At 53.5% G+C, this 10,094-nt stretch overlaps 1 protein-coding gene and 1 long non-coding RNA gene across 2 annotated transcripts in view; both read left to right on the forward strand.

Moving 5' to 3' along the window:
• Nucleotides 1–5,004, forward strand: part of LOC131418833 (ral guanine nucleotide dissociation stimulator-like) — a 28,887-nt gene extending 23,883 nt beyond the window's left edge. The window contains exons 5-6 of the mRNA XM_058563428.1: nucleotides 3,206–3,522; nucleotides 4,879–5,004. Coding sequence (XP_058419411.1) covers nucleotides 3,206–3,522; nucleotides 4,879–5,004 — 443 coding nt within the window. The remainder of the gene's footprint in view (nucleotides 1–3,205; nucleotides 3,523–4,878) is intronic.
• A 1,606-nt stretch (nucleotides 5,005–6,610) lies between these two features.
• Nucleotides 6,611–7,481, forward strand: LOC131418968 (uncharacterized). Its single transcript, XR_009223111.1, has 2 exons — nucleotides 6,611–6,840; nucleotides 7,179–7,481. It is a non-coding gene; the product is annotated as an uncharacterized LOC131418968 (long non-coding RNA).
• Nucleotides 7,482–10,094: the final 2,613 nt, after the last annotated feature.

A 10,094-nucleotide genomic window follows, 5' to 3' on the forward strand; every position in this document is an offset into this window, starting at 1 on the left:
GCTGGCCACCAGGAGGCAGGCAACCTCTTGTGTCAGTGGTTGCCAGTGAGTTTTTGTTTTTATGTTTTTTCAGTTCTACTGAGACATACTTGATATACAGCACTGTGCAAGTTAACACTGCTGTGTCGTATATTTGAAAGTTGCTAAGAGAGTAGATCCTAAAACTTCTCATCACCAGGAAAAAAGCTTTTATTTCTGTTTCGTGATGGATGTTAACTAACCTTATTTTGGTAACCGTTACATAATATATATATATCAAGTCATTCTGCTGTAAACCTGGAATTTACACAGTGTCCACTGAACTTTTCTTGAGCACCTGGAGCAGCGAAGAGTCAAGCAGAGGTCTTTCTGGCTGTCCCCCTGCCTCAGAAACAACTTGTACCTCCTCTTACTAGTGTTCATCTCCACAATCAAAATTGGTCATAAGCAGGGGGAGGGGTGCAAGAGCTTCCCATGTACTGATTCAGCAACTGTGCACTGAGCACTCACCCTGTGCTGGGTGCCCTGGTGGGCCGAAGCGCAGGATGAAAATGACCAAGTGGTCCCTGCCCGCCAGGAGCTCACAATCTAGAGGAGAAAGGGACAAAAGCAAAGACATGAGAAAGAAAAGAGCAAGTGCTGTAGAGAAACACAGCAGGGGGTTGTGAGGGAGGGCTGGGGGTCACTGGTAGGAGGGTCTGAAAGGCCTCACTGGGGTGACATTTGCTGGGACCAGAATAACAGGGGGGAGCCAGCCCTGCATGAGCCTGGTAGCAGTGTGTCAGGGAGAAGGTGCGACTGATGCAGAGTCTTGCAGGCAAGAGTGAGTTTGGCCGGAAGAGGTTAGAAAGGTGGCCAGTGTGGCTGGAGGGAGCCTGGGAGGAGAGAACAGGAGCTGGGGTGGAAGGTAGGGCCAGGGCCTGGTGGGCTGTGTCAGTTACCTTTCCCTCTCTGACTTCATTGCCGCAACCTTGCATTTCAAAACTACAAATGTTGACTATCTCACAATTTGTGTGGATCAGCAATCAGGCAGGTTTTAGCTGGGCGCCTCTGCCTCAATGAGTTTAACAGGTTGGGGCTTTGGCCTCAACTGAGGCTCCACGGGGGGAGGACTGGCCCCCAAGTTCACTCTCAGCCTTCAGGGTTCAGTTTGAACTGAGAGCCTGAGTTCCCTTCTGTCTGTTGGCCTGGGCAATCCCTTGCTTCTCTCCTCGATGGGCCTCCACATTGGGCAGTCCCAAAACACCGGTATTTGATTCCTCAGTTCCAGGGATTCGACAGAGAGAGAGAGACACGGAGTAAGTGGAAGTGAGAGACTTTTTTAGTTAAAATCTAGACAAGACATCCCGTCACTTTGGCTGTTATTATGTTCAGAAGCCAGTGACTAACCACTTAGTGGTTCCACGGGGAGGTGTATAACATGGGTGGGGCTTACTGGGTACCACTGTGGAGGCTGTCCACCTCATAGGCCAAGATGAGGCTCTTGGATCTGATTCTACATAAAGCAGCAAACAATTGAATGGTTTTATGCCACAGTATGGCAATATCTGAATTTCCATTAGTTTCTACCCCCTCATGATGCTGACCTGAAAATGAGGCCAAGTTGGATGTGACTGTCCCAATATCACATTCCTGGAACCCAGGCCTGTTTTGAGTGGTGTTCTGTGCTGCGTGTCACCCCTCATTATTATTCTTCCATCTCTAAGTTTGGGCCTTAGGTACAAGTGACACTAGCCCACAGGGGTAATAGATATTATCTCATATACACTGGGTGACGTCCCTAGGAAGTAGATTCTAGCCTGATCCCCATGGTACAGGTTTGGAGACTGGGGAGGACCTGAGAGGCACAGTGACTTTCCCAGGATGCAGAACTGGTAAGAAAAAGGAGGTCTGCCTTCATCTCTGTCTCCTCAAAGCTAGGACCCGAGTGAGGTTTCCAGGGAGCTGTGGCTAGGGCTGTGTGGGCTCCTTGTGTACAGTTCAGGAGATGACATGGGGGAGGAGGGTGAGCAGCCTGGGGGCAGGGGGCAGCTCTGGGCAAGTCTGATTGAGGGAAGGGGCCCAGGTAATGGAATCTTGAAAAATGACCTCACTTCTTTGGTCATAGACCTCAACAGATCTTAGAACTCTGGTAACCAGGCACCCACAGACCCCCATCCAGCTCACTTGACTGGCGACAGTCAGCAGACAAAGATGTTTAGTTGTTGTGTCCCGATTTTTGGAAGATCTGGCTCAAAAAAGCCCAGAAAGAGAATCTTTTTCGTCGTTGCCGACGTTGGCTCAGCCCTCATCCCCGATGCCTCTGGGCATCTGGCAGGAGGCAGCGAAAGATAACAACAGGGCAGCCCAGGAAAGGCTAGTGCAGGCCAGGACACAACTGTGATCCCACCTGATCAGCCCCACACTCCTTGCCCCTCTTCGTGTGTGTGTGTGTGTGTGTGTGTGTGTGTGTGTGTGTGTGTGCATGTGTCTGTGTGGAGGGGGGAAGGCAGGGCATGAGGGGTGGGTCATTCCTAGGCAGGAGCTGGTAGTTCGGTGTCGGAAGCCTGGTGGGTCTGTCATGTTCATACAGGGTCATGGCTGGCAGCGTGACAAGGTGAGCTCCTCTTCTCATATGTTACCGAGCCCTAGAGGTTTCATCTCTTTCCCTCCCTGACCACAGTTCTTTGCAGGGATGCCCCCTGTGCCTGAACTGAGGAGCAGACTTTCTCTTGGGGGTCGGCCCCAGTGGCAGTGTGCAAGCAGCCCCTGATTCCTTCTGGCCCAGCTCCCGGGCAGTCTTTGCAGAACTCCACTCAGGAGGTCGTCGAGGAGCTGCCCAATGGTTTCGACTCCACCAACTCACTAGACAAGGGGCAGGTGCACGAGGCCACCCGCACCATCCAGTGCTGCTCTGAGATGAGAGCAGGAGCAGAGGGTCTCCACACTCAGGACCTTGAGATGCCGGGCTTGGACCAGAACTAGGGAGGGACCAGACTGGGGCTGTCCCTTTTTCAAGCTAAAGGGGATGTACATGCAGGTCACCTTGCCTGCTTAGGAGATGAGCTGCTGTGACCCTCTTTCCCTTGCCCGGTGTGAGCTTCTGGAGGCCACTGAGGCAGAGCCAGAGGGTAAGGCGGCCTGCAGGCTGGGTATTCCCGGAAGGGAAGTGGGATCTTTCCTGTGTTTGGAAGGACACGTGGAAAGTCAGCTATGTGGGTGAACCTTTCTCTTTATCCCGCTGCAGCGCCAGCTGCAGAGCTCCAGCCGGCGGCAGAAGCAGGGCAGTGGACAGTGGTGGAGGTAGAGCTGGCTCCAGCTCCGTCAATACCACCCCCTCTAGCGCTGGAGCCAGCGTCCCCTCCATCAGCAGTGTTGGAGCTGGAGCAAGGGCCCACGTCGGCTCCAGCAGGAGTGGGAGCTGCTGAGCTGGAGTCACCTGGACCATCATTTCTAGTGGGAAGTCCATCTCCACCTGTGGCCATTAAGGAGGATGAGAAGAAGCCTAACTTCACGGCCTTCCCTCCTAAGCTGGTGGCGGAGCTGTTGACCGTGATGGATGTGGTGAGCAGCTGGGCTCTCAGGGCGGAGGGGCAGGCCTTCCCTCTGCCATCAGTGCCCCAGACCTGATCCGGACTCCTATGACCTGGGCCCAAATCCTGGTGCTCCCCCTTACCAACCGTACGACCTGGGCAACTTTCTGAACCCCCAAGGCTTTGCTGTCCACCTGCAGACCGTAGAGGTGGACACTAACAGGACCTGCTGCACAGAGTGGCTGTGCCGGCTCCATGAGGTAGAAGAGATGGAAAGCTGCGCGGGGCCTGGCCCATCAGTGGGGGAGGGGAACTCACTGTGTGCAGCCAGGTCACTGGTGACCCAACCGGCTGCTCAGGAGGCTCAACAGCCTCAGCATTTATTAGAGACCTGATGTGTACTTCACTACAAGGGAGACAGACAGAGCCTGTGGTTGTAGCTGCCGCAGGGGAATGTGCATCAGAATCGGAGTGGGACCAGAGGGGGCATCAGGGTGGTGGAAGATGCCCCCTTGGGATGAGCCTAGTTGAGCCACCGTCTGGAGCTTGGAGTTAGCCAGGACGGGCTGGGTGCAAATGCCCCCTCCCTTCCCTGCCAGTATTGGGTCCTGGGTCATCCTGTGCTGGGTGCCTGCAGTGGACAGAGAAGAAAACCCAGGGACTCTCACAAGGCTCAGACCACATCCTGAGCTTCCTGAGCTCCAGCTCTAAACCGTGACCCCTGTGCGGCACTTTGGGGGTGGTAGACACGGAGCTGGGGTGTGGCAGGGCTGGGTGACACTCCCCCTGTTCCCCAGGAGCTCTTCCGGAAGGTGGTACCCTCTCAGTGCCTGGGATCCACCTGGGGCAAGAGGAACAAGCCCGGCAATGAGCACCTGGCACCCACCGTCCGAGCCACCGTTGACCACTTCAGAAGGGTGGTCAGCCTCGTCGTCACCACCTGCCTCGGGGACCCGAGCATGACGGCCCAGGACAGGGCGAGGGTGGTGGAACACTGCATCCAAGTGGCCCAGGTGTGCTGCGGGAGGCCCAGTGGAGCCCCTCTCTGGAGCCTTGGGAACGGCCTCTCCACCTTTATCAGCTCCCAGGATTGCAGTGTGTGGTCTAAGCCCCTGCACAGTCCCTAGGCCTTTCCTTCCAGGGGCCCGCTGACCTTGACTCCAGGTCCCAGTGGGAGGATGCTCACTTCCTCCCTGGCTCCTTCCCTGGGTTGAGCTAAAATCCTCCTCCCTGTGAGTGTTACTCTCTGGGTCCTAAATGTGCCCTTCTGGGGCTCCCTGAGCATCTGTCTCATCCAGGAGGAGAGATTTAAATAGAAGGGGACTGAAGCTAGAGCAAGCGGGTCTCCAGCACCCCACCTCACAGCTCATTCTCTTTCCTTCCCCAGGAGTGCGAGATCCTGAAGAACTTCTCCTCACTCCGTGCTGTCATCTCTGCTCTGCAGAAAACCTCCATAAGCCACCTGAAGAACAAGTGGGTGGATGTTTCCCAGTGGGTAGGCCCCTCTCCATAGGAGGACCAGGGTGGATGGGGGATCTCTCGTATGTCTGCCATTGCCCCCTCAGTCACGTGGGAACTCCTGGGAGGCAGCAAATGCTGGGGACAGGGCCTGGGCCTCGGTGGGGGGTCTCTAAGCCTCCCGGGGTCCTTAGTGCACCAGTTCTGCTTCAGGACTCAGTTTCCCTAAATGCCAAGGTTGAGCCACATTGGAGATTTTCAAGTGTTTATGGCAACAGAACTCTATGCCCAGTTGAAACTCAAAGTGGTCAAACAGAGGTGCTCTGTAGAGCTGGGGAATGGAGACCCCAGTGACCAACAGGAGAGCCCCCGCCCAGTCCCACGAGACTTTAGCGCTCAGAGGAGCCCAGTGAGAACACTCCTCCAGGCAGGTTGCATCTCTTGGGTTTGCAAAGAAAAGGGATTTGCACTCAGACCCCTCTCATTATCCCCCAATTTATCCTTCCTTCTTTCCACTCCCCTCAGGGAGAGCTCAGAAAAACTTAAGGAGCTCTATAGCCATGACAAGTCCTTGAGAAGAGAATTGATGACCAAGGTAGAGTGGAGGCTGGAGGTCTGGAAAGAGAGGAGGGGCGAGGGGGAAAGGGGGACTGGGCAGGCTGTGGTTTTGATAGTTTCTCACTTGAGAAACTATCCCCAGGCTGGGGAAGCTCAGAGCTGCCTGATGGCACAGCTGCGTGAGGTTTTATCTAAGCTGGACTCAGCCTCTCCGTCCCATGCTGCCCATGGGGGAGAGAGATGTCGGGTCCCCCCAAGTCAGGCAGCACATAAGTGGCTGAGCAGTCCCCTCTGCCTGAGGCCTCAGCCTCCATGTCTGTCATCAGAGAGGATCCCTCAGCCTCACCCCCCTGTCCTCCTCCTCTGGAGCCCAGAGCCCAGCCTAGGTCCAAGTCCTGTTTTCTCTGCATGCCCGGCCCCCTCTGGGGACCTGGCAGTCGTGCACCATGAGAAGGGGTGGGCATAGAGGGCCAGTCAGGCTGGGGGGCTCTGATGGACTCTGGCTGTCTGCCTTCCAGGGGAATGAGATCAACCTTGAGAAAAGGACTGAGGTGAGCAGCTGTGGCCCTCCCTGCAGGGGAGGGGAAGGAGGTGGAAATCAGAGACCCTCTGGGCAGAACAGTCCCTGGCTCCACCCCCAGTATCTTAGATTGAGAGGAAGAGTTTGATAACAGAGAAGAGGGAGATCCATCCAATTGGCAGGTGAGTTGAGGGGAGGATGGCGTTAAGGAAAACTTCCTGGAGGAGGGGTTGATTATTCCCCTTCTGAGAACAGGTAGAGCCTGCATGTGACTGGAGGGAAGGATAGTTCCCAGGACTGGTCCCCTGCCCCACTCCTCACCCCCCACAAGGCCTCTGCAGCATCCCCCACCCAGGCCCTGTCTCCATCCTCTCCTTCCCTCTGGCCCCAGGAATACCGAGTCATGAGGGAGATCCTGTTGCTCCAGGTGGCTGCAAAGAATTACAACCTAGAGCCCGAGGAGTGATTTGGGGCCTGGTTCCAGGACATGGAGCTGCTCAAGGAGAATGATAGGTGAGGCCAGGCAGGAGTTGGCTGAGGGCAGAGGTGGACCCTCCTTGTTGGCCAGTCCAGAGAGCCTGTCTCCGTGGCCCCCTGGTCAGCCCCAGGCCTTACCGTGTTGCGACCTCTGGGACACCCAGACTCCAGCTGCTGGGCAGGCAGTGGGGGGGCACCTGAGGTGTGGCTCCTGGTAGGCTCACAGGTGCTTCTGTGTCCTGTAGCTACAGCCTGTCCTGCCAGCTAGGGCCCCAGGCCTAGTTGGCCAGCAGAATACTCAAGGCCAAGAAGAACCGGCCATCATCAAGGTCAGGGGTGAGTGAGTGTCTGGGCCGGGGTGACTGACTCCTAGGGGTTCAGTAAAGCTTCGGGCTAAGCGTGGCCTTTGGGAGTCGGACAGCTGGCACTGGAATCCCAGCTCCACTACTGAGCAGTCCTGTGACTGGGGTGACTCTCTCCAGCTTCCTGAGACTCTGTTTCCTCCTCTGTAAAATAGGTGATACTAAATGATCGCTCATGTGACAGGGACAAATGGGGTACTGGTGGCTGACAGCACTGAGCACAGGGACTGGAGCACCCAGTGCAGTGGGGACAGGGTGTGGCGCCATGGTTCTGAGGGAGGGCCCCCAAGATAACCCGACTCTTCTACTCAGCCCCCAGGCCCCAACACCGAGCCCCATACCAGTGGCCAATCACAGCCGCATCCTCAGCAGCGGGGACACAGCTGGGACGCTTGCGATGCACCGGGCCGGCTCCTCCCACCTGATGGGTAGGGGAGCATTGCAAGCTGATTCCTGGGGCCCCGTGAACCCCAAGAGAGCGGGGACGACCCCACCCCAGCTCCCTGACATGTCTACCCCAGCGCCTATTCACCCATTGGGGAGTGACAGTAGTTATGTGTTGTAAATAATAAATGCCATATTTGAATATTATATTAAAGTCCTGTTCCCTTTATAGCCTGGGAGTTGTGGTGTGGTTCTGTCGCTTTCTGTCGGCATGTAAGGGAGACATAGAATCTCACATTTCTCCTTGAATCAAGAACTCTTCTGGGTCATCAGCTTATTGTATGTAGGAGAAGGGAGAAGGGCCAGCCCCTTCCCTGGCCAGTGGGGTCACTCCTAAGTCAGAGGACAAGTTCATTTCAGTATCATTCAGCTGCTCCAGGAGCAGACACGGCCCGGTGCCCATTCTGTTGGGATTTAAAGGTTGAAGGTACTTTCACAGGCAGAGCAACAACCACTGAAATGTGGGTGTCTTTAAAACAGCACTACCCAGGACCATGTCGTGCTACAGGCAGGGGCTGCCTTTCTACATTCTGCTTATCTTGTTGAGGTTTCTTTTGATCACATTTTAGGAACTTGTAGTTTTCTAGTTCAACCTCTGGAATTGCATCAGCTGTAAGTGGGGAAAACGAGGTAAAAATATCAAAACGTGCACAGGGAGAGGACAAGGCCCGAGGAAGGTCACTTGTAAATGGTCTAAAGGCAGGCAGGACTTTCCTTCCTCAGGCCCCTCTAGGGGCTCCGTGTTCACCCCTGACCTAGATTTGAATCCTCCTGGGATCCTTGTCCAGGTCTCTGACTTCCTTTTCCTGCTTGTTTTCTATCCACAGGCGAAGATTTGTGATGCAGCTTTTAAGGCTACATCTGGGCCTCCTTCCGTCATGTCTATGCTGCCTACACACTAGGCTCTCCAGCATCCCTTCACGTACTTATGTAATGCTGTTTCAGGAGGAAATGTCCTGGAGGCCCCAGCCTCTGTCAGGTACATTGTGGCCACTCTTCCCTGAGGGAGTTGATCTGGTGGATCAGGGATGGGTTTTCATTTCCCAGGCTATGGGTCCCTCTATTTGGCCACAGAAAACCACCACCCTCTCCGTTGCATACCAAGGTGACTTCTGGGTTTGTGTGGTTCTGAAGTCCATGGTCTCTGACATTCGCCAGTTTACACATTCAGTCATGATTTTACTGACGTGTCCTAAAGGGCTAGATGGGCCTGAACCCATAGATTTTGTAGCCCCCTGGGATGGCTGTGTTATTTGCCACAGCCTTGTGCTGTGGTTATGTGTCATGGGGGCTGTGAACCTTTCCTGTTGGGAGCTTTGAAAGATGAGGCATGAGAGGGGAGGGTGTAGGCAGGTCCATTGAGGGAATGCCACCACACTGATGATCCATGGCCATGAATGGACACAGTCTTACCAATCAAAATACTGAAGTGCTTCCCATCTGGTGGTGAACAGACACTGCTCTGAGCTCACCCTGAGAACCCACCCCATGACCAGGAACTAAAGGGTTCCCACGTGGCTTTTTGAACATCACGTCTGGAAACACCCTGTAAGTCAAGGCCCAGATGAATTGCTTGGCAGTTCTGAGCTATCCTCCTCCATCAGAAGGCTGCAAGTGTCCTTCAGACACACAGCAGGCTGGACTCTGCCAGGGAGGCCTTTACAGTGCAAGCTGGTGTTGAGCATACATCCTGGTTCCCAGCAGCCCAGGCCCTTCCTGACATGGCACAGCCATCCAGGAAAGTGATTTGCTAAAGGAAAGATAGGGAAGACTATACTTTAGCTCCAAATAGAAAGAGAAGCGCCAGCTCCCATGTCTAATCAGGACGAGGAGGTAGTCAAGGGTGCCCGCAGGGTTTCTACTGCAGGACTATGAGGCTCCTGAGAACTGATCCTGCGTGTGGCAACATTTAATAACCCTTGTGCCCAATGATATAGCAGAAGGGCGACAATTTATTGCACCTTTGGGCATCCATTTGTCAAAAGTGCACTTACAGTCATCCATAAGAGAATCACGTTTGCACAACGGTACATATCACTCAATCTTTTACTGCTTTTTTATTTTTTTATTTATTTATTTTTTTATTGGTTTATAACATTGTAAAAATTTCAGGTGTACATCATTGTGCTTCTATTTCTGCATGGACTACATCATGTTCACCACCAAAATACTAATTACAACCCATCACCACACACATGTACCAAATTATCCCTTTCACCCTCCTCCCTCCCCCCTTCCCCTCTGGTAACCACCAATCCAATCTCTGTCCCTATGTGTTTGTTTATTGTTGTTATTATCTACTACTTAATGAAGGAAATCATACGGTATTTGATCTTCTCCCTCTGAGTTATTTCACTTTGCATTATACCCTCAATGTCCATCCATGTTGTCACAAATGCCTGGATTTCATCGTTTCTTATGGCTGAGTAGTATTCCATTGTGTATATATACCACATCTTCTTTATCCATTCGTCCCTTGATGGGCACTTAGGTTGCTTCCAAGTCTTGGCTATTGTGAATAACGCTGCAGTGAACACAGGGGTGCATGTACCTTTGCAAATTGGTGTTTTCAAGTTCTTTGGATAAATACCCAACAGTGGAATAGCTGGATCATATGGTAGTTCTATCCTTGATTTTTTGAGGAATCTCCATACTGTTTTCCATAGTGGCTGCACCAGTGCACTCCCACCAGCAGTGTATGAGAGTTCCCTTTTCTCCACATCCTCTCCAACACATATTGTTTCCTGTCTTGTTAATTATAGCCATTCTGACGGGCGTGAGGTG

Source organism: Diceros bicornis, chromosome 20 (genome assembly GCF_020826845.1).
Source record: "Diceros bicornis minor isolate mBicDic1 chromosome 20, mDicBic1.mat.cur, whole genome shotgun sequence".
Lineage (NCBI taxonomy): Eukaryota > Metazoa > Chordata > Mammalia > Perissodactyla > Rhinocerotidae > Diceros > Diceros bicornis.